This window comes from Colias philodice, chromosome 9, assembly GCF_061535455.1.
Source record: "Colias philodice isolate Cphi_HAF_F1 chromosome 9, ilColPhil1 Martin Lab GWU primary, whole genome shotgun sequence".
Lineage (NCBI taxonomy): Eukaryota > Metazoa > Arthropoda > Insecta > Lepidoptera > Pieridae > Colias > Colias philodice.
The window spans coordinates 12,160,637-12,186,601 of record NC_143094.1 but is presented as its reverse complement, the minus strand read 5'-3'; the positions used below and the strand labels follow the sequence as shown (position 1 = coordinate 12,186,601).

General features: G+C 37.4%; 1 protein-coding gene across 2 annotated transcripts in view; it reads left to right on the top strand.

Annotated features, from left to right (window-relative positions):
* Positions 1-146: 146 nt before the first annotated feature.
* The window catches only part of skd (mediator complex subunit skuld), a 62,670-nt gene continuing 36,851 nt past the window's right edge, over positions 147-25,965 (top strand). The window contains exons 1-2 of one of the 2 annotated variants that reach the window (XR_016316106.1): positions 147-395; positions 18,311-18,611. Coding sequence is in view for 1 of the 2 variants with exons in the window: in XM_089699529.1 (XP_089555655.1) it covers positions 327-395; positions 18,311-18,611 (370 nt within the window). In the remaining variant the exon portion in view is untranslated. The remainder of the gene's footprint in view (positions 396-18,310; positions 18,612-25,965) is intronic. The other variant, XM_089699529.1, reaches the window with a different exon arrangement.

The following is a 25,965-nucleotide window of genomic DNA, read 5'->3' as shown; positions in this document are numbered from 1 at the left end:
ATATTAAAAAACAATTTTTAATCATTTTTATGATATATTTATAACATACTCATTAAAATGTAGTTTTTTTTCATATTTTGGTATTACGATTGTATAACGGAACGTTAGAATGTTTCTGGACGAGCTGCGAGCATAGTTATGTATTCTGCCGTTACGAGCGCTAGTGTCGGCTTGGGTTGTTGTTTCCCATCCGCCATTTTCCAGTCGCCATTGAAAGGTGAAAACTTCACTAAATGTCGGTGATGATTTTAAGATTTTGAGTGGTTTCTTTAAGTTTGAACCTGTTATTAGTGTTGTGATATGAAAATGAAGTGCCCTGGACTACCATGACGCATCAAAATCACCAAACAAACGGTGCTAGTCTCGAGGATTGCCACACAAACTTCTTTGCCTTGGTAAGTCACTTTTACATTGATGAAAGAAGTCGTAGGTACTTTTCTTTCGAAATCATTATATTTATCGTATTGCTATTGTTACGTGCTACGGTTAATGTGACACATATTCATAAAATTTGAAGTCATCAATAATATCCACGACGTGCAAACGGTCCAATTATCGTTGACTGATGATGTTACACAAAAATCACCTTAATGCAATACGGTAATGAAATCGATCAAATGTATTTAAAACTTTGTATGGAAGAATCCATGCTTAGTTGACTAATGACGTTCGACTGTTAGTCATTCTGGCATCGTACTCTGGGCTGTAGAATCATGCCGTGTTGCTAACCCATAAAATATCATCGCAATCGGCGAGCGAGGACATAAGAAGCCCCAAGCTCATAGAGGTCATTTTGACTTTGCCTGGCCGTAACACGGACCGTAATGTGTTCGCAAGACTAGTTTCGCCAGGTCGAGGAAATAACTTTCTTACACTTACATTCTTACAGCAGCGTTCGGTTCTATACTGCGACTTAATTTATCATAGGTAGGTGGTGGGAATGTTTGTGTATGTATAAAAGAAACGGTCCGGTCATTCATTATCGTCGTTTTGTAGTATGGAGTCGCTTTGCGTAACGTTCATAGCTGGCGCGAATTTTATCAGATTGTATTCGGTTGAGGATTAGCGGCGGGTGTGTGTCGAGGAGGCCGGCGGGGCGGGGGCGGCGGGTGGCGGGTGGAGGCGGTCGGTCGTCCTCGGCGGAGAGCAGCCCGGCGCCATTTCCACCTGACGCGTTGCCACATCTCCGCGCTGCGGCGCGCGCCTGCACCCGTCTCCCTCGCCGCTCCGCCTATCTTGCCGCGACACAAATTACTGATTTCTTGCCCTGCTTGCTTATTGTCTAATTATTTATGCATCGTTTGCGGACACAACGCCTTTTGTCGAGTGGAATTCTGTCGACTGTCGTTCACATTGCCCGGTCGTGGGTCGGTGACGCATCGACTTACTAGGCTGACATTGCGCCGGGTTCAATACACTCACTACTTTAGTAGATCGCGTACGCAACTTCTTTTCAAAGAATGCACATTACAATCTGTTACTTTGATATTGCACTCGATAACGATGTTGCTATGTATTTTTCCATAACATAAAATACTACTTAAACAATAAATATAACTTTCCTATAATGGTTTATGACTACTGTTAGGTGATACATTAATGATAAAATGAACAATGTTTAACATTGCTACGTCGTATCCATATTCAGACGACGTTGTATTCATAATAATAAATATCACGCCTTGTAGGTAGAGAATATGTTTTATGTACCTATAAAGTTATAAACCTATTTTGACCTTGACGATACCTCTTGATCTTGAACACCTTTATAACCTTTATAATCATAACATTAAACTAGGTTTATGATTAGCGCATTACTTGATTTAAATACAAGACAATGTACATAGGAACATTGTCTTGTTTAGCTCCGTGCAATGTATTTTGGTCTTACACAGTATTTAAAAAGTTTAATGTTGGTAGGTACGTAATACGTATACGAAGTTGTTTAACCACAATTTCACATTTAATATGCGACACGAGTTTTTATGCGATGCGGTTTGATCGTAAAGAGATAGGCCGTAGACAAGAGGCGGCGTGGGGCACTGCGCGGGCGGCTGCACTCATTCACCCGGTACATTGAATGGTCGGCCACGACACTTTCCCATCGCACCACGACGCGCGTGAAACCTAAGTTTTTTTTTTTAGCTTATTGCGTGTGAGATAGATAATAATACTTATTTCTTACCTTGTACAGTTGAACCCCTGATGCTGATGATGAAAAAATTAAAATAACTAAATTTAGATTCAATAACCTCCATACTGTATGCAGGAAATTATATTGATCAAAATATAAGGTAGACTTTGAACTTCAATTTTAATATTCTTATTTCAAGGTTAAAATTTTTCTTCACACAAATATCTCCTCAAATGTCCCTAAATAGAGATAACGGAATATTTATCCCATTACGACTTACTTAATACCTATTCGGTATTCTCTATCCCCGTTCCATAAAGCAGACTTATTGTATGCAGGTTTAATATTTTAGGTTCCAGGCGCCGCTGCGGCGATATTGTCCACGGAATGGCCAAATTCCACTAAGTTATTCATGTTATCTGAAGGCGACCTTTCCCCGTCTCTATACACGACCCCATCCTCTATAAAAACTCATTCTCCCTTGTATTAACCCGGCGTCATTGTGGTAGAAAACAGATACGCGAACGTTGAGGTGGGTCAATATTACCCATATATTTTATTGTTGTTATTTTTAAACTTTTTAAGTAAATTAGTATTCTGTGTTATTATTATACGTTATAAGCATTCTGGTTTTGATAATATAAAATAAAAATAATAATTAACCAACGTTTTATTCACTTTAATAAACTTTGACATAAACTCATAAAAATAGGAACAAAATATAGACCTCTTACGTTTTCATGTCATTCCTACGCTAATAACCAGTAATTTTGGTTACAAATAGCATTTTTATAAACTTAAGTCTAATATATTAGAAAAAAACTTTACAAAGCTAATTAGAATCTTCGTTGTAAATGAAATCAGTACAGAAAGCCATGATGCGTTCAGGACAAATAAATTTAGGGCAAGCTTGACAAAAATGTTTTGTTTTACTATTTTTATTTCCGGACACACTTAAAATCTTTTGCGGGAATTGCAGGTGGCTCCTCTGATGATCCACCAATAAATTCTCTGATTCTTTTGCCCATTTGTCATTGCTATCGATCAATTCCTGGCGAATTTTCAAATGTTCTAAGACCAGAGCAAGACCTAAGTTTTTCATGAAAATACGTCGCTTATCGTTTGGTTTGTTTTTATTTATGCGACGTATTATAAGCGCAGTAATTCCTGTGTGTCCAACATGGCATAAAAATTGTCAGGGGCCACCTTTTGGAGTTACGACTCACATCATATGAGGCGCAAAGTTCATCAGCGACGTCAACCCCATATTTAGTTTTATTGTAAAAGGTATTGAATTCCGGTTTTCGCTTTTCTCCGCTTGAAACACACTCTGCACTCTAACGTGATCCTCTTCTTCTACTTCATCATCATAATAAGGTAAGTCTGAGTCAGACAAGAGTCTAAACCCGCCATGATACGTGATATTTTCTATTCTATCCGTTTATAGTACCTATTTTATAATAAGTACCTGTTGGACAAACAAAAACATTAAATTCACAGAAACAAGCAAAAAAAATGTTTGCAGACACCAAGAAATCATACACAACAGTAAAAATCGATAACTTAGCCATGGCGCGAAATTGTTACATCGATTGTGAGGATGGGTCATATTTACCTTTTTCGAAAATACACGCGTGTAGCTCCCAGTACACTCGACGTGGAAAGGATTTCACTTCCAAAACGTTTAATGTACATTATTAGCTCCAGCTACTACAAAGAACAGCACAATCGTGCACGTAATTACAAAGATATTGTAAATTATAAACAAGCCGGGTCATTTTGACCCAACCTCAATGACGCCGGGTTAAAAATGCCAGGACTAAATGTCGTAGGGCGACAAATCGTCTCGTAAATGCGACGATGTTTATGGACAAATGTAAATCACTCTTGTAAGTTGTATATCGCACTAAATGGTTTTATTTATAGTAGAAACATGATCAATTAGTTGATCATTTCCTGAATCGCTTTTATGTCGGTAACCATAAAATGATGCTACGTAAACCGAGTTGTACGGATTTTCCTTTCTTCGAGACTGTGAGTGAAACAGTTGCTTTACACCGCGCCGTAATAATGAAACGTTATAAACCGAGATTCAAACATAATCGCACGGAGGTCCGGAATTCGGTAAAGCACTCAAGGTCGTTTGTCCACTTGACCATAAAGATATGCATGTTGACAAAACTCACCTTAAAGGAATCTCGAATGGCTGACGGAAAACTTGTTCCTTTTGTAGACAAGGTAATTGTGAACGCCTGATTACTTAACGCTTATAAATAATTTCATTTTAACATAACTTACGCCACCTAAAGGTTAATGTAATGTTTCGGCTAATTGGTAGGCGATTCATTATCGAATTTTTATACATTAACCAAACTATGTTTATGGCTCGCACGTTCTTCCATTGCAAACTGATGATAATTCATTACAATTTACAATTGACGCAGTATAAATGCTCAAGTTTCAAACGTGTTTCAAACTAACGAGCCAATTAGGTACCTAACTTTATAATTTTTCTTTAATAATGATAATATGTAGGTATACTTCGTAATGATAACAAAATTTAATATGTACCATAGATATCCAATGTACATTTTTATAGCAAACATTGCGTGGATAGGTCAAAGTGAAGGTCTTTTAAAAGTAATTTTCACCAAAATGCCCTTTCCAACCGATCGCCCATCGGCCGGCCCGTTTTGCCGCGGGGGTCCCGTCGACTGATAAGCGGTCTCGTCGCCTATCAAGGTCCGTGCGACTGCGGTGATAATTATCGCTATCAGACACTGCCACTCGATTTAATTGCCTACCTTATTACTTACCGACTTTCACTGCAACGCTATTTTTTTCGCTTTTTCATGGTGCTAAACATGTTGTCGTTGTTTAAAATCTTAAATTAATTACGTAGCTAGTATAATAAATTTTATACGAGAAATTACTAAAAAAGATATAATCTAAATCGCCTTGTAAAATACATAAATAATTTAATCCGTGACAGCGCCAAGTCCCCTTCCAGAGCCGAGGCATTGAAATTGATACGAGAAGATGCTCATTTTATAAATTAATGGCTTTATGTTGTTGGTTGTTATCAGCTACAGTAGCGCCATCTTTATGTAAGATAAAAAGACTCGCTTTATTTACCATGTAATGTTGGTAAGGTATTAAAATTAAAAGCAATGGCCTTGAATATACTGTGTGTTTGTGGTCAAAAGTACACGTAGGTATATAAAGAATATTAATATATTATTTTCAATTAAATTTGCAAATAATATAAATGTTTATATTGCGATGAAAGCTAAAATCATACGATTTAATTTGCACTGAAGAAAATTAACATTTCAAAACACATGAAGTGTTACCTTGTTCTCTAAGACTCAACATTAAACAACTTGAAAACACTCGAAGCTATGTTTGACCTACACCCGAGCGGAGTAGCAATGACAATTGCGAATAGCGCGTCAGTCCCTTATCAACGGCGATAAGGGTTATCTTCGCGTCTTTGATCCCACTGTGTCATACGAACTATTCTCTGATGTTATGCTAAACACGGCTATTATGAAATTCTGTATTCTAACAACTGTTAGAACACCTACAAGCGATAGCTGTGTTCATGTAATCATGTCAAAATTCTACATCAGAATATAATGATCCATATCACACATCCTTTGAAATTCCTGTATAATTTATAGAGACCTTTTTCGACGCATTGTTTTGATTTGTAAAGTAACAACAAAGCCCAAAGCAGTGTATTACTTACGACCTCATTGTTGTGCCGACGTCGGTAGGTACGTGCAGTTATCGATGAAGAATTCGAAATAAAATATATTATAATGAGGTTAAGTAGCATTTCTTATCAAGGATCGCGAAGGTCGAGCGAGATGCAATACAGCGTTAACAGTGCGTCCTTCACCTACATTGTGTCCTTGCGCTTTCACAACAAAACTTATTGTTAGTATTTTGAGCTCAATGCGAAACTTTCTCGAAGCATTCGTAAGCTTTGTGGAATATGTGCACGTTTGTTATGGAACACCAATTGTTTGCTCATGGTTGATTGGCTAAATCCTTGTTCCTTTTTTATGACCCAGTAAACTTTTGTTTATTTTGAAGAATATGTTATATTTATCGTCCAAATTATATTGATCCTATCGCATCTATATTTTTAGGTGTGCGCTATATATAATGTATCCGTTATTCACACGCAGACCGGCGCATACGCACAAAAATAATTTGCATCAATAATAAATGTGACGAATCATTGCATCGGCATTTTGTTAGGCCCTTGACCCGTATAGGTACACACAGCTGGGTCAAGGTTTTATTTTGATGTCTTGAGGAAAAGTACTGCTTGTTTATCCGTCATCTTCTGAATACACTGATCGTGTATTTATGAAGGAATCAGATTAAAGGTTTGATTTGGTAAATGGTCTGGTATAACACCTAAGATAGTAGAAACACTTTAACACATCCTAGTAATATTAATTTCAGTTGGATTGTTTGTATATTGAAAACAAATAGTCCTCGTACTAGATGTATACTCGTCATGCGATGCTCTAACAAGAATTTATGAATGAAGATGTACCAATCTACATACTTATACTTGTACAAGAAAACATCAAAGAGAAGTTACTATGTATGTAGGAAAATGAGGGAGCGAAGTAAAACAAGGAACCCCTCGTTTCCTTTGAAAAGATACCTAGGCATATGTGTTGTTTTTCTCGGCCTAGAATCAAAACATCCACAATTCTTATGCACACTTGTGATAACGCATATTCTTTATAATATCCGATGTAATATTATGTTCAGAATCGGCATCAACAGAAATTTGTATGACACTACGTTTCCTTGCAGTGGTGAACCATTGTGTCTTCCATGGAGCAATTTGAATATTTTATAGTTTTCCTCTTTCTCGTCATTTAATGACCTCATACATTTGTGTGACGTCTTCATTTCATATGAAGTGTTTATGGGTTTTTTTCACGCGACTCGTTTAATCGATTTTGATACATAGCATAGTTACCTACTTTGAGTTTGAGTTTGAGTTTAATAAATGTTGTACATAGATGTTGATGTAGATAAATTCATCACTGTAAAAAGAGAATAGTATTGAAAAGCGGCGTTCGATTACGCTGCTTTTGCACTTCTCAAGGCCTAAGTTTTAGATAGTTGATCAATATACCAACTTACAAATTATAAACATAATATAAAAGTGTGCTGAATTATATAACGTTGTTTATGTTAAATTTGATGTGTCCACTATATCCACAATGAGGAAAACCGTTTATCGCTAAGTGTATTTAGCATTGAAATTAGCATTAAACTGTTGATACAAAATTGTACAGTTGAGCGCAGCTATCAATGTGTATTGTATAATAATAGATTTTGAATAACAAATAGCACGAGCAATAATTTGGTTGTGAGCAGCAATTAGGGTCCGGCAGATTATCGAGAGTGCGAACGAGACCGCGGCCGCCGAATGTGGGTCAAGACGACTGAGGAGCCCTGCGCCTTATTGCTTTGCTCTTGATTTCATACGCATTTGATTTTTGTTCATCTTGTTAAATTTTTGTATGAACATTGTACTGTTTGTAGCTGACTTGTCAATGAACATGGGATTTTAGATGGTTAAATGACAAAAAATATAGCTGTGAACAACTATTGTGATGGTAAAATAAGATTGCTTTGTATATGGCACATAAATTATAAATAATTATAAATAAAATGTAAGTGTTGACGTTGAACGCATATAGCCGACGCGCGTCTATTTCTTTTGTAAATAATATGATTGTGCACGGCTTGGCACGGCTCCGCCGCCGACTCGCAAGAAAGTGAGCGTTTAATCTTCCTCATCTCGCTACACAGTACACGCCCGAACACTTGCATTGCGAATAACAAATAAAGCAAAATATCCGCAACAATTGAATGCTCATGGGTAGCTGGCTGGGTGAGCGTGCTCGATTTAGTATCGATTGAAATATCGTACACGCTTTTCACTAATGCGTGATTTCAGATCGACATTCCTTCTAGAATATTGTAGCTCCTTCGACTTTATATTGAAGCAAAATAATCCTTACGAACTTTTTAAATAAATTAAAAATTATAATAGGAAAAATATTGCCTATTTGTATCCCAAACTATGCGTAGAAATGATTCGAATGCGCTTGATACGATAGTATGCAAATTATATCGTAGTGAACAAATTATTTAAGTAGGTACTGAATGCATTGAACGCATTAACAAAAGTATTAACTTTCACCGCGATAAAAGTTATTCAAGTGAAGAATATAAACCGTTTCATTGCTTATACGAGCAAAGCTGATTCTCCATAGATTTAACGATGCTAGGTCCTTACTGTATATACTTTTACTTATTAGATACTAGCGGTCCGCCCCGGCTTCGCCCGTGGTACATATTTACGTTTTCTCTACATAAAAACCATCCTCGTACTTCAAGGAATATAATAAAAAAAGAATTATCGAAATCGGTTCAGCCGTTCTCGAGTTATGCGCTTACCAACACATTTTGCGATTCATTTTTATATATAAGATAGTATGCAAAGTATAATGATTCCCTCATTACAACATGATCGTTCTCGACGGTTCACCTTGGCCCTTCATTTCGGCCCTCGACTCACGGAAAACGAGTTTTCACTCAACTGCTGCCATTACACAGTACACACATGTAATATACCTAGTGATTGAAAATCGATTAGACAGCTACAATTGCAAACATCACGAACAGAGATCGATCATTGAGATAGTAATTTAAAATGAAAGACGCCTTAAAATTGAAGAATTTGATCACCAATATTTAAAAGCCTATAGGTAAAATATTGTTTTAATGATAGTAATATAAGTTGTATCATTATTAAAATACTCTCATAATAATGCAATAAAAATTCCAATTAAAATAATTTAAATTATATAAGTACGATCACTTTACGATTATGACCTCATTACTGAAGACAAAACAATACAACAGCAATTGACAATGTAACAAACTCTTTACTACTAATGTAACTAGGTTACGCTGAACTGTTTATTTAAGAGTAAGATTGTCGCAATTGTGCAATATAATAAGGTTACGTTTGCGTGTAAACAGAGCTTAAGGTAACAGCTAGTATGTGCCCAAAAACAGTATGTCGTTAAGGGCAATATAATTAATTATATTATGCTTTCACTTTGTACTCCGCAGAGCTCCGTCCGCGTCGCTGTGAACTCGTTCGACTATTCACAGTTCACACTGTGGAATGAAATTGCCGACGCATTCATTGCGTACCATTTACCATATTGTATGTTGTAGCTGTATTCTGTAACATATGGAGCAGTGGTAACGTTACACGAAAAATCGAAAGCCGTTTTATAACGTACTTTCATATCGCATAATTTAAGTTAATACGAAATCTCAGTGTATATTTGTATTTAACTATAAATTCACCATAATGGCTCACTGATAATTTCTTAATTCATTCATTAAATTCAAGAGAAGTAATATTATCAAGTATGTGTAGGTAGTTACCTCGTATTGCGAAGTGAATATCGTCAGTCTGATAGCGCTAAGCGCCGATGATTGCATTAAATTGCATCTCGGTATCACGTCTCAGACGGGCAAGCGTTCCAACTTCATCCTTCTGTCGACACACTGTTAAGATATACGCTCTTACATTCTTGTATTTCAATTTTTATTACAAGTTGTTACGAGAAATCGCAGACAAGAATATGAAAATGTATGATATTCTCACCATAATCTTTACTGTAATCTTAATACCGCGTTGTCACGATTACCTTCTATATAAATAATGAAATGATATTATCTGTTCAAATCTCCGATTCCGATTCCTACAGTTACTCAGTGGAAGTACTTGCCGTGTGCCACTTAACAAATAGTGCATAAAACTTGATTTCGTGCCACCATTGTGCCGAAGTGTTACCTTCTCTAGCTTTGGATCTTGACAAAATATTGTTAATGTTAATAGTGTTGGTTATTACTTATTACAATAATCATGCACTTACTCAAAAAATATTTTGTTAAGTTTATTTTACGTACATAATATACAGGGTGTCCCAAAAAGTAGTGATATACTGAAGCTGGGAGGTAGAGGACTTAGAGGGCTATCCGAATCATCCCCATGTGTGTTATGCGATTTTTCGTATTTTCGGAGTTATTACATTTTTTTCAATTTTTCATCTATCGCCGAGTACGATGAGATTTTTATTTATGGTGACGTGAATTATTGCGCTAGATGCTTGTTTTTTTTTGTGTGCTAAGCTGAAAGATAGGCCAATTCAGTATGGTAACATTTACTATCGTTAGATCTTCGAATGGAATAAAAAAAAGAATTAAATGCTATGAAAGATAAAATTACCCAGTATGTTCATAACTTCAAGGGCCCATAAAAAAATAAAATCACATAAAAAAGGTTTTCCATTTGGCTTTTAAAAACTTGCTCTATTGATCAGGTAGCTACCTTAAAAATTTCATTTTATTATTCTGAAGGCTTCAATCGAAAAATTGAAATCTAAATGTGGTAAGTGCAAAATTTTTATTAACATGATGATTATTAAAACCAATAAATAGGTGTTTAAAAATGAATTTTTTTTAAATAGCCCCGCTGTTGCTCAATGCAAGTGCGACATCACCGTAAAAAGTTGTCTTTTTAATGTCTGAATGCTCTTTTATCATTTTTAATGGTTTCTTCTGCTACTATGAATTTCCGGGTTATTTCGTCCAAATTGTGGCAGTCTCTCGTCTTTGTAGTATCCCCACGGAAAAAATTCAATAGGGTTTATGTCCGGAGACCGTGGAGGCCAGGCTAAAGGGCAAAAATACCCTGAAAGATGGATTGGTCGTTGCAGCCTGCGCATGCGCCGGTGACGCCTGCTTTAAAGCCTGGCCTCCACGGTCCCTCGAATAAACCCCATTGATTTTTTTTCAATGGGGATACTAAAAAGACCTCGGCTACTTGAGAGAATGCCCCAATTTGGACGAAATAACCCGGAAATTCATAGTAGCAGAAGAAACCATTAAAAATGATAAAAAAGCATTCAGACATTTAAAAGACAACTTTTTACGGTGATGTCGCACTTGCACTGAGCAACAGCGGGGCTATTTAAAAAAATTCTGGTAATTAAACACCTATTTATTGGTTTTAATGATCATCATGTTAATAAAAATTTTGCACTTACCACATTTAGATTTCAATTTTTCGATTGAAGCCTTCAGAATAATAAAATGAAATTTTTATGGTGGCTACCTGATCGATAGAGCAAGTTTTTAAAAGCCAAATGGAAAACCTTTTTTATGTGATTTTATTTTTTTATGGGCCCTTGAAGTTATGAACATACTGGGTAATTTTATCTTTCATAGCATTTAATTCTTTTTTTTATTCCATTCGAAGATCTAACGATAGTAAATGTTACCATACTGAATTGGCCTATCTTTCAGCTTAGCACACAAAAAAAAAACAAGCATCTAGCGCAATAATTCACGTCACCATAAATAAAAATCTCATCGTACTCGGCGATAGATGAAAAATTGAAAAAAATGTAATAACTCCGAAAATACGAAAAATCGCATAACACACATGGGGGTGATTCGGATAGCCCTCTTGGTCCTCTACCTCCCAGCTTCCGTTCATCACTACTTTTTGGGACACCCTGTATAAGAAGAATTTTACTATTAAAAGCAGTAGGTATAAATAATGTTAAAAGTTACATGACATAACTTTTAGTTATTATCACAAACAAAAGCCCTAGACGCACAGTAGTAGATATGTAGATGGAAAAACTAAAAATACCACAATATCTTCATGCCGTAAAGCCATTGTATAAAAGACTCACGACGATGTAAGGCGCTGTCTTACGGTAGATACTTAGTTTGTACGATATTGTAAGCTTTCAAGTTCCTCTTTTGTATTCATAAAAGCTTCGCGGCCTGCGCATGGGGTCCGCATTATTTTGTCGCAGTAGCTTTACAAGCAGACACGATGTAGCTCCATAGCTTGCTTTGTCATAGATTAGCATACGAAATATTCTACATTGGAATTTTCACAAGCTCAATAAAAATACATGAGATATTTTTAGTTTGTCGTTTTACGTTTTACTCAGTAGATATTTTATTGGACCATAACTTGTTCAATATCTGTTACGATATATAGTTATATTATGCTTCCTTTATGCGACTATTATGCGTACGAAACACGGTTTTTGTATCAAAATAAAACATTCGCTTCAGTACAATGTAAACATGTCGATATTCACGTCAAAAAGTAAATACGGCTGCATATTTCGAATTCAAACACACCGCATATCACGGGTATACATCGGAAAACAATGCTTTACGTACTCTTACGTAATCGACAGCCATAAAAGTGGGGCAAATCCTCAAAATTCTAGATTTACAGCGAGCGGGGGTTCGTTGACCGCGCGGTACCGTTAGCTGGGTAGTGCACTCGCGCCGTCTGCTTCATCTACCTGTAACCCTGCATGCACCCTTCGTACTTGCACCCCGTTCATTCCTGCTTTTTTTGTTTCGCTGCCGCCGTCTTCAGTAAAGAAAAATGTAAAAATGTTCTTTTGTTGCTTCACATGTATTCCTGGCTCAATCTTTCGTCTTGCTTCCCCCTAAAATTGTGACTGGAATTCTCTTGAGTCGAAAATGTAAATCATGATACGGTTTTAGAACGATCGCACACGTAGTAAATACGAGATTCGCTACGATAAACAGACTGGTTATTTTCTGTTTGTGTATTTTAAATCTTATCAATTGGATGATTATTTTCAATATCAGACGGTGTGTATCATTGATAATATCTAATATTTTAAAATTTATGGATATTTAAATATATTATGTATAATATTTGTCATGTTTTACCTTATTAACGGCGTTAGATTGTCGCGAATCGTGACAAATTATATATGACAAATGTTAATTTTCACTGAAGTTCAGCGACCCGATGTAACGATTACTAAGTTATTAATTCTATTCGATTACGACATCGTCAATGCGTGCAAACAATAGAGCGATCACTGTGTAACGATTCGACATAATTAAAATATTGATTCAGAAACCTTTTTGGTATCAGTGGCATATTTTAGAAGTGTCTACATTTCATTTGAACCCTCTGTTAAAATGATATTCACAATATGTCTTCAAGATGTGAAACGTAGAACAATAATAATTTGACATAATCATACACTAATTGATAAAAAAGTAATGATTGAGTGTAGCGCGGTAAGTTGCGACTACAATATGAAAACTTAAATTGATTGTGAAGACTGAAGGTGTTTTAATCTTTGTGAAGTACTCAATATACATTAAGATTAAGATAACTCGGGAGCAAACCTCATAATAATCCATATAAACATGGTTCCGTAACATGTACGCGGTAAGCTCTATAAATATTGTCGGGCTTTGTTCGTGTCGATGCAATATGATTCATAATAGTATTGTTGAGTGGAGGTATCGGCAAGTATCGCCTGCGCCCGCGCCTGACCTCACCGATTCGCGGCGCGTGCCTCTAAGCGCTCGACGCATAACAATTTATTTGTTCGTGTATTCATGCTTACATGTTGCCATAGATTGTTATTCAATGTTCGATATGGACTTCTATATTCGGTCCATAAACTACTGTTGTTTCAGCAACGAATCAAGCCTTCTAAGGATAAACAGACCGGGTTCTCAAAGATCCGCCCTTCTTGTTTTATTTCAAAACCATTCATATTCTTCGTGTCACTCTGTAATAACTATTTGGGCTCAATTTAACGCTACAAATAAGCGTTAACGAAGATATTTCGTATACTTGGTCAAGTAGGATCGCGTCATGGATTTTTACGAAGCAATGTAATCTGTCGCGGGTCAGAGGTAATTGTTTTATCATCTCTACATTGCAGATAACCGGAGCGATACACGGCTCATTGTGGTACCGCATTGTGCGTCCTTCTCGCACGCGTTCTTGTTACAGCGAGAAAATTGAGAAGGAAATAACGGTAATTGGTTCGTTGTTGCCGCCCACACTCCCCTGTAACATTGTGCTTTTAGATGTCGGAAGAATGTTATAGCTAACCCTGAACTCGCTTCGGGTGCTAACTTATGAACCGTTTCTTCCCATCGGTTCTAACTCCTAATGAAGACACTAGTGTTTGCAGGCATTTGATATCATCGAGATAAAACAATGATATCTTCAGATTTCAATTAATTAAAGTTTCCTTCTACTGTTACAACAAATATCATCAAATGTAATCAAGCAATTACCACACCGTTTATATTATTTATGACAATTTCAATTAGAACAGTCGCACGCTATTCAAACTTGTAAAATTATCAAAAAGATTCATATCGGCATTTAGCACATAGTAACAAACATGTCAGGCGAATACAGCCCTTATTAGTTTGATTATAAAGTATAATGTCGTGTGTGCTTGAGGGCGGTGTAGTGTGTACTGTGTAGTGGTGAAATGTAACGTGCGGTACATAACAATGATGTTCGCGGAAGTGGTCGACATACGGCGCTTATGTCACGCACTGCGTTACCGCCGAGATTGTAGATTGTGCTATATGCGCTGTGCGACTTGTAAGCATTTGTTTCGTGTTTATGTAGCGTTAGAAACTAGAAACGAAGTAAAGGATATTGGTATTACCTATGCATATGTAGTAAGATATTCAAGGCCTTATAAAATTTTTAAATTTCATTTTGAATCATACACAATATAAGTAGGTATTCGTTAAACGCAAATATAATATTGATTATGAGATTATTAATTAGCGTTACTTATTTTTAAATCAACCCAATTTAAAAATAATTGTGTCAACAGTAGCTGCTAGCTGATGAGTCAATTTTAATTTTCCGATGAAGTTCACAATATCTTATTAAAAATAAAGCCTACATTTTTGTTTCAAAATTGTAAGTAACCAGATCTCAATAACCCCATTGTTTGTTTTATTTTAAATTTTAATTTAACAACTATTAAATTATTGAATAAAATTGCTCACAATTAGTTAAAACGTCGATATAGATTACTTTGCGTTTGAAAATAATATGTAAATAGTGTTGAAGTGCATTAGCGCATTGTAATGAACGGTGAAGCGTTAAATTGTTAAGGTCACCCGGGTATCGCTGTTTGTAAACACGTACTGCGAACTGGCCTGCCCACCGAAGGATCCAGATAGACACATCCCATAATAACATACATTTTATTATGTTTACAACTCGAACCGATTACCTACATTATTTTATTTGCATAATTGAGGAAACGTATGACATTTATTTTGATGTAGTGCAACTATTAAGTAATAAATTATCGGGTCCCGAGCGTGTGACGTCACCAAACAAAAATGCAGTAGCGAAGTGCAGGGCCGGGGGCGCACGCGCATCTTGCCGTCACATCACTCGGATTGTTTACCCCGCAGCCCGCTAGTAACGTAACCGGCGCGCGGTTGCCGCACCGCGACGCGGTCGCCTCCTCTCACTTTCGCGACGCACCATCCCGCTCGCCCGCGATACCACCGTCTCGCTCTCGTCTAGCGGTGTTCGACTTTTTTGGCCATGCAGTTTTTTCCGTTCTTGGTTATGTTCACTTTACGGGGCAGCATTGTTTACAGCCAACAGTACATTAATTGTGCATAATATTATGTAGTTAAATAGGTAATACTAGAATCGATTTTGAAATTATGTATTTTGAAGTGTTATCTGTTAACATAAATTAACCATATCAAATTATCTTATGAATGAATAATACAAAATTAATTGCTATTCATAGAATGGAAACTATCCCTGTATTCATTATAATATTTCGTTTAATGTAAGTCACAAGTCAATCAAAAGCTCTAAATTTATGCTAATAGATTTGCTTTAAAACGTCGGCGACAGACAAGTTTGGCCGGAGCCTTGCGGCCGGGTCAGTAGATCGCACTCGCTCCACATTTTAAATTCAAATAACCGCACATTTTCCACTATAAACTTGTGCTTTAAGCTGGGAGCTTTGTCGGCGGATATTTTTCCCAATATCCGCCTTGAACGCTGTTTGATGCAGACAATCTCCCTCGTAATCTATGGGGAATGAAGTCGAGTTAGAAGACAGTTTATAACAAAGTAGGTAGTTTTTATAAGAATAAGTCCTTTATTATTCGTAAGAGATGTCGTTAGCAGAAGTCATTAATACAGCTATCAATGAATCTTGCTTAAAGTTACAGATATAACTAAATTTAAATTCAAAGCAATCTTGAGCCATCTGTCGTTATATGACCGATTTGTTAATGATTTGGGCAAATAATGAAGCGATTTAGATGAATACGTCACGTCGCACAATAGAAAGTGAAGCGGTCTGCGCGGGCGCATCGGGCGTTAGAAAGCGGCCGGCCTCGACGTCAACCGAATCGACTGCTCGCGCATTCTTTCACACCCTACCACTCAGAACTAGTACGGATCAAATGTAAACCAAGCAAATTATATAACTATGTATATTGGCACACTTTTCTTTCAAGAATTTCCATAATTTGATCAATATTTTCGAAGATTCGATGCTTCCAGCTGGTTAATTTTAGATAAGTATTTTGTAATAAGTGTAAAATTATTATAATGTGGTTAAAATGTAGGCTTCGCTTTCTCTTATATGAAAGATACTGACTTAAAATCGAACAGAAGTTCCTTGATTTGTGCCAAGCTACGGAAATATTTATATAAATAGAATATGAAACTAATGTAAACCATCTTTAACATTAAATAATCTGTGTTACAATGGAATTGCTTTATTTCCGCAAGTAAAACACGTACAATTTGATCTCATTTCATATTATATTAAATTTAAGATGTTCTATCTATAGCTCAAAATAGTTAGTTCAGTTTGCTTTTACATAGAATAACATAGTTGCGTGACTTTCAAAAGCACAATCTAATCTGATCTTTGCTGTCATCCGGTTGACAACAGCGTCTCAAGTCATCCCGGTGCCGACGGTCCCCTCGCGGTGCGACCCCACGCGCGGCTCGCGCCAGGTGTAGTCGCGACTCGCAACCCCTTCCTGCAGATGGTGTCGGCGTCGCACTGCCACGACCAATGACCTTAGTCATTACCATTAGTGCTCAGACACACCTATACATCTGCGGTTCTGGCTTTCGGTCTGCCCGCTTGGGTTTGATGCGGTTTACGTAATTGAGATGGCGTTAATTTTCGTGTTATATTGCCTCTGGTGCGTGTCAGTATGGTTGGAAGTATAGTATCATGTTTGCAAGGAATAACGTAGGTATTGAAAAATGCTGTAGATTTTGAAGTGGATAATTGAACGATACGTTTGTATTTCTTGGAATTTAAACCAGATGATAAGAAAATACGTAGATATCAAACTGTACAAAGTACAAAGCATGTAACAAATTCGTAGAGTAATCTTCGCACAGACCGTTTGTAACATCTGCATATGAATTAAGCAAACTGTGCTATTAAATACGGACGCCGGGCACACACGGTATTTTGACCTAATGTTCACATTTACAAGGTCACGTGAGTAGCCATTCACCTCTATGTCCGTACAATCTTATAACAATCGACGGCTCTTTCGATTTTCTGCATGTATGTAACTCAATATTTTTCGATAAAATTATATATTAAAATATAAAAATTCGTAGAATCCTGTTTCTTTTACCCATGTATAGCATTATGCCACATTTATCGCGCTAATTACAAGGTAATCAACACCAACCTGGGCTATAACATCGAGGAAACAAAAAATATAATTAAATTGCATTTACCTACTTTAGTAATGTATAAAAACCATGTCCCACGACTTCACGTTTTACGTAAATTGGTATTCAATTAATGGCCTAGGTACTATCAACTCGTACAAGCTTTATAGAAACAATCGTTCACGACTTTTATTTCGTATGTAAGTTGTAACCCATACGAAAGACGTGAAAAAAAAGTTAGGTTAAATAATAAATGCTTCAGGTATAAGAGAAATTTAATATTATTTTATTATTTGGTTTGGTTATCGCAAAAAGATGAGTGAATGAAAAACCTAACTTAATTAGAAGACTACAGAAATAGAAAAGAAATAACGAGTTTTCAATTGGAACGAACTTACATTTTGGAATTGAGATCGTTTGAAATGCAGTAACCATCGAATCACAAGTGCATAAATTGGTATTACTTCCTTATGTTTTTGTACACCGATAGTATAGCATCTTGTATATTTCAGACTGAACTCCACGGGATAAAATGGCGTAAGCTGGTATGGGGCGAGACGAGCGGCGGCGGGGACGGCGAGGACGGCGCGGCGCCGCTCGCCGACCCGGTGATCAGCAGCTACGCACGCTGCCTCGCCGGCGACATCCTGTGCGTGTGGCGGCGCGTGCCGGCCCCGCAGCCGCTCGACTTCGACATGGCCATGCCCGCGCCGCCGCCGCTCTCGCTGCGCGCCTCCAAGGAGCTCTGGATCTTCTGGTACGGCGAGGAGCCCGACCTCACCGGCCTCGTCGCGCCCGAACTCATGGAGAGCCGTAAGTCCCAGCTACAATTCCCGCTAATGCTAATGAGTGAATTGTATTGTCGTTGCATCACATCCAGATACGCTGTTAATGGTGAATTATCCTAATTCCTAGCACTCTAATAATAGATATGACCAAATAAATATCACAGATACCTTAATTTATCAGCGCCAACGAGACATTGATAGTGTTATATTCGTTATATTATCGATAAACGCTGAAGTTGATTACGGAAAGCGATACATGGCTGTCTCCGCGAGTCGAACACGGATAATCCCCGCTCCGGTAACCTATTAAAAACTCGAATTTCTATTACCCGAATCTTAAAACCCCGAAAACGGTTGTTAGAACTTTTAAAAGACAGATGTAATGAATGACAAATTTTCAAAACTCCTTTTTTAATTTCCCAGATGAATCAATTTCCAGATGCACCAAAACCAGATTTTTAAAAAGTATTTTTTTGTTTCCCGTATTCTCATAATACAGATCTCAATAAACCAGATTCTCAAAATACTTTTTTTTGTTTCCCATCGTACCATTTTCCAAATAAACTATTTCCAAATTTTCATAATCTTTTTATTTGGTTCCCATATAATCGTATAACAGATAAACTATTGCCAGATTTTCATAATCTTTTTATTTGATTTCCATACAATCGTGATTATACCTTTACTATCGACTGAAAATAAACATTGTTAGTAAGTAAATTTATTGTTTTACTTGTCCATTACAGACCGGTTTTAGTGACAAAGTCGACTCAGTAGGTTAGGTTAGGTTTCAACTGTGACCCCCCATGCACGAGCCGAGCGAGCGAAGCGAGCGTGCCGCGGCAGCGGCCGGCGAGTGCCAGAACCGACTCGCTATTGTTTTACTTGGCCATTACAGAAAGGTTAAAGTGTCAAATTCGACTCAGTAGGTTAGGTTAGGTTTGAACTGTGACCCCCCATGCACGAGCCGAGCGAGCGAAGCGAGCGTGCCGCGGCAGCGGCCGGCGAGTGCCAGAACCGACTCGCTATTGTTTTACTTGCCCATTACAGAAAGGTTAAAGTGTTAAAATCTATTCAGAAGGTTAGGTTAGGTTCGTGCTGCGTCCCCCTGGAAAGATTACGTTTTGCTGGATATCGTTTATTTGAATTTCAAAAATCTGGACATTGTTTGCCTGTATATCAATTAACTGTATTTCAAAAATTTGTGTTTTAAAAATCTGGCTTTCGTGCATATGGATTACGGTCATCTGGATTTAGTGCATTTAGATTTCGTATGTCTGGAACTCATTCGTCTGGATTGTAAAACGTCGTACAAATAAAGAAATGGGCAAATGAAATTCGGAGTTGCGATTATATGGCAAACAAAACTTCGAAATTTTAAAATTCGGGGTTATGAAAAAATGTCCAAACGTTTTCTGGATTATGATATTCGGAATATTAAAATTCGAGATTAAGATAGGTAACCCCCCGCTCCGCTAGCAGCTTAATGGCTCCGTGTAACAGTTCGTTGAACAAAACCCCCGCTCGTTGTATCATCTGCGACAATTAGGCGGAAGATTAAGATCGCGTTGTCATTTTCGACGCGGCTATACCTATAGACGGGTCTGGTGAGAGCAATTAAGCTGAAAAATTAGATTAACTAGCTCGTTGCCAATTTAATTGATGTAACTAAATGATCCCGTCATCATCATCAATGCTACGTTTCAATTAGGCTTATTAATCGATTTTAATATAACTCAATACTTAAGTTTATCCAGATTAATCCTGCCAAGAATTTTCTTTCGTCTTGTGACTTATGGCTTTGCCCTTAAAGGCCCCTTGAAACCTTTCAAATACGGAGCATCAATAAACACCTAAATATAGATGACAATTGCGTGTCGCGTAAGTTTCGAACTCAGAAGTTTGAAGAAGTTCACAAGTCAACAAGTCGTTGATGTCTCCGGGCATTTTTCTTCGTATGGGAAAATAAAAATCGTTTCAACGTTGAAAGAGAAAGTGAACGCTCGTTTGACGAGTTTTGCTAGTTTGCTACAAAGTATTAAGTATCCCGCCCATTCATGTCTGATCAAAGGGATTGTCTTCGGTACTTATAAAATTATTCGCAATTCTATCACCTGTAACTGTGGATAATCGTTAGGTTGTTTTAATAGAGAGAAACTTAGTTGTTGTTGGGTAATAAGCTCGTTTTAATTGGCAATAGACACGATATGTAGACGATTGTTTTCTCTCTCGCTAGCTATTACCATATTACATTCTGTATGCAATCAGTTGTGAAGAAATATACGTGTCGTACTGGAAATCAAGATTTTAGCTGATTACTGCGCTGTTTGACACGTACTTTATCTTATACATCATTATCAAGTTTAAATAACTCAATCGGAAGTAAATTATACAATCGGATAGGACTTTTAGCCCCAAGTTGTGGTCCTTGCTGTTACACAACCTCTTCGAGAACATTAAATAAATGAACGCTACACAGTCTGCGTTCAGTAAGTTGGTTGCTTAAGCGTTATTTTTAGTGAGCCTTGATTTCCATTCTTCGTGTTTATTTAAATAATATCGTTTCGAGCACAGCAGTCGAGTGCAAGTTCAGCCGGCAGCGACCGGATCCGAAAATAGACTGTGACATAAATCTACATAAACGGTCCTTATTTTGGTGCCGCTATTGTGCACCTCTTGTTCTCGTTACCTTGCTTTATCTCTTTATGTACTTAGTCACACCCAATGTACAAGTCATCCTCAAAGTTATATCCTATAGCGCGTTTCCCTATTGGTTTCTTAGTATTGAATTTGAATTAACCTGATTCGTCTTTCAAAATATCCACAACAATCATAATATATGTATTATGTAAATCCATGATTTTTAGGTTACTTGGTCCAATCATTTGGCTATAAAATTTTGCATAATTTCACATACCTATAACCAAACGATCATATGTTTTGATAACGGTCAAAGAACACGAGATACATTATTTTATATGAGGAAGTCTTAGCGGTGTTTGTGTTGCGTAATATCACACCTAGACGCGAAGTGGGCGTAACGACATTACGCGTGCGCGCTGCTAAGTGCTCGTACATGATAAAAGGGCGATAATATCATGAACGTGATTGATTTCGTACTATACTAAGTATCCTCTGTTTGGAAAGTTTCGGGAAGATTTCTTCAAACACGTTATTTTCTTGGATTAAAGTTAAAACGATGTGTTATTTAAATGTGTCATCTGAATGGTGGTAAAAATAAAAGCATTATTGCAGCAATAAATCTCCCGGTCACCCACTTTTCGCTTATATGGCGAGACGGGGTGCGCAAGGACGCCTTCGTCTCATTGTAGTATAGTACTCGCCCTATCATTCCTATTAATATTATTCTTCCTTAGGAATCACTAGACAATAGTATTATTTCCACAACAAATCGTTGTGGAATTGTAGACTGGAATTAATTATTGTTCGTTTTTAGGACATTCGTATAAAAATGCGTAGTAAGACCTGTTCTGCATTTTAATGCAAAAACTTCATAATATATAATATGTTTAAATAAAATGGAAGGAAAAATTGAATACAGCCGATCGAAGGTCGCGCCGGCTCAACTGCTAACGGAAATAACCGTACCTACAGCAATTTCCCGTCCGGTAGAAGCCACCAGCAATGTCGTGCTGGACACACTCTATATAACTGGATAAACTTGATATTTTTAAATAATGATTTATTCAGAAACGGACCTCCCGTTCCCATTACTTCTTTTTGCTAACTCCATTTCATTCCCAATACACGTTTTCATACGTACTTTTGTCTCAACCTTATTGATTTATCTTTCAATGGACCCTAATAAAGATAGTATCCCCCTGAAATGAGCCATCATTTAGTACGGAGCAGCCCCTATATTGGCTGGCTCCCGGTAACAATTTGCGAGGAATCTGTCCGAGCCGCTCTGTGTACGTGAGCCCATTTGCGCGAAAATTAACGGCTGACCCGCCGCCGGCGGATGCGACAACGGATAATCTGTTTATATCAACCCCGGCCAATGTGAACGCTGTTAGCTAAAAGATGAGAACTTCTCGCTTAAATACCTTTTACGAGAAACGTTTAGATAACTCGAGAATGTTCTAGAAGGTGCTCGCATTACATGGCTATGTACACAAGTGAAACAATAAGCTTCGTCGCATAGTCATTGGAACAAATTATCTTTGTTACTCCATCTCGTTTACTCATTAATTCATGAAGCCGCGGTTAATGAATCATGTTATGCACATGATCAGCGGCGTTCACATAGTAGGAGTTATTATTGTATCTAACACAATAGGTAGTTTTACGATTGTTACTGTAATCACTGTCTTTTTAATTGTGAGGTTTCAGTTATTTAATCGATCTAAATTATAATCGATTTGTCTCTATTTGTTCAAATTAAACCATCTCTATTTACGATATCGTCACAAATTGTTCTGCAACATTTTATTCTAAAAAGCGTCTCGTTTTAAATGATAAAGGTGGTGCGATTTTTCCTCGTTTAACCTTTATTACGCTTCACATTGACCGCGTAACAATTAGGGGCTGGCTATATCTCGGCACCTGGTGGCTGGTGATGGGCGGAAGGGAGTGTCGGAGGAGGGTGTCGTGTTCCCGCATTTGATTCTACCGCACTTACTTATTCATTGTGCCCGATATCGTGTGTCGATAAGCTGTGATACTATTGTATCGCGTAACAGAACATTTAATGATTAAAGATCTGCATTTGAGGGTATAACTTATATTTTAAGTATCTTTACTTCACTCAACTTTATTGAAAATTTAGTTATACGGACATTCCAAGGTTATCGGCTACGGCTACCTATATTATTAGTCTGTATATTGCCCTTTCCAAGCAAGCGTAAAATATTTTCATGGGACGCCCACGTTGCGCATTTTCCTATCAATTGTCACTTATTTATTTAAAGGTCACTTTGGGTTCAGTGAATTGCTTTGAGCGCGGTGTGTGTGGGTGACTGCTTAGGTTAAAGTCCGCAAACCAAAATTTCGTGCAACGACGAGTTTTATATAGCTAAAAAAACCTACAGCAAATTGAGTCCTTTTTAATAATTTCAATAAGATTCGCATAAATATTATTTGTCAAAGATATTGAAATATCAAATTGAGGAACCGATATGCTCGACATTTTTATATCTTCAATTTTGTTATGATTATGTTATATTGCCTTTGTAGACGATCTCATTACATATCTGATACTTGTTAAATTTTCCTTCAGATGTGAGGCATAAACGTAAAAAATAAAAATATACATCAATGAAAATATAAGTATTGACATCGAAACAATTTTTACTATAACATACAAAATACTGAATAATTTGCCTCTATTACCACCCATATTATCGTAACGAACCCGTCGGTGGAGCGGCGGCCACAAAATTTGATGGCTGAACATTATCGTTTATGCGCATCGCATTATAATATAGGCGACGTTTCAAAAATATCGCGGCACCATAACTGGCGCTGGGCGCATGTATATAATAGAAATGGCGCGATAAATTAGGTGCGAAGTGGCGCAAAGACGGCGATAAGTGGCGCTGTGGAGCGGCAGCCGGCACCCGCGCGGCCGGCAGCCGCACCGCACGCTGATCGATACGCGCCGCCGACCGCCGCCGCTCTAACCTACCCCTACCTGCGACCTGCACCTACACAATACAATCTTCGCAACAACACCCGACGCTCTTGTACGGCCTCTTGCACGTACGCCTAGTCCTACTCTTTGACTTTATTAATTAGATTACGTCATTTTCATTTAAGCGCGATCGCTATCGAACTTTTGAATAATTCTACTATCGAACATGAATAAATATGTATTGCAATACTGGTGGAGTATGAATATGACATTATCTATTGCTAATCAAACAAGATAATTATGTACACTTGCTGGGTTTCACGCACGTAGCGTACCTAAGTAATAATTTACTTATTATTCATTAAAACAGATTTGGATAGGATTAGATTTTTTAAACATTTGATTAAAATTATAATATTTGAATGTTATCGTTCAAAATACAGCAGGTTGAAAAGATGCCAAAAAATAGATATTGATGGCGATGGGAACGTCAATCAAACTTTGCTATTCGTGATCAGTATTTCAATGGAAACACAGTTCGTTAATATTCTTGAAGAAATTGGAAAGTTTGTTCATTTATTACATAATGAAGACGTTCAAACTAATTATAAAATGCTTCAAAATTAGCGCTTCCTAAAACTTTCATAATGTGTAGATTCCATGTGTTTGTAACAAAGCCGGAATATGTCTAGACAGTGTAACTCGGTCATGAAGAGTTAATTAGAAGATTAATGTTTGCAGTTCTAGCTCGTGGGAGAATCTCATTGGCGTACTTTATAGTAATCCGAATAAAATTTAAATATTGCATTTGAACACGACCATTTAAAGTACATATTAGGTTTTACTTTCTGATGTCTGCAGCTAACAACTGGTTTGACCCGTTTCGCCAGGTTTGCCCGCGGTCAGGGCGACACCTGATCCTTACTGCACATGTCCTCCGCACTCGCATGCTAAATCATAACGTATACACATGTCGGGCGCACCGGGGGCTGGTTTGAGAGGCCCTCGGACATCAGTCGGCATTCCGTGACGAATTTCAGACAGTAAAATTATGACCGCCTGTGGTGTTTTACTCAAATAAAACAATCACTGCCATTTTTTAACAGCGTAGCTGAGATGCGACTGCAAATTAAACGTTTCGAATTCTCAGTATTCTCGAAGGCCGGGTCCAATTTAACTGGCTAAAGATGAATGTTGTTCGCGCGCATGTGCCTCTCACTCGCCCAAATTCTTATAAACGGCCTCTTTACCTAGTCGGCTGCGAACCGATCCCACCTCTAATATTTCGAAATGTTAAGAAATAAGTCGTCTGCACCAAAATATTACAAAATACACCCAAACCAATTTACCTACATTCGATACAAGATGCAATGAATTTTCTATTTAAAAGTAAGAATTACAAAATGATCAAAAGAGGAGCTTACGAATAGTAAGTTGGCCACAATTTCCATAAAGTGTCTCAGCCAGTGTCCAGTGTTGAATGTTAGACTAGGTGAAATATTTAATGACGGCCGTTGGCGTACGCCTGGGCTGCGCAGTCGTTGACCCACGCCCGCCGTGCTCGTTCCACGACCAATCGTCCATGTTACACACTCCGCCCTCCGTGCCGCAAGGTCCTAATTTAAATGAACTATCATTAGCCCGTACATGTTTGAAAGTTGTTTCTGCTCTACGGAAAACAACAATCCTTATTTGATTGTCGGAATACCTGACGACGCTTACACGACGTCTTTCTAGGTTATATTGTCTTTAATTAATTTAGACATAATTCTAATTTATACTGTCT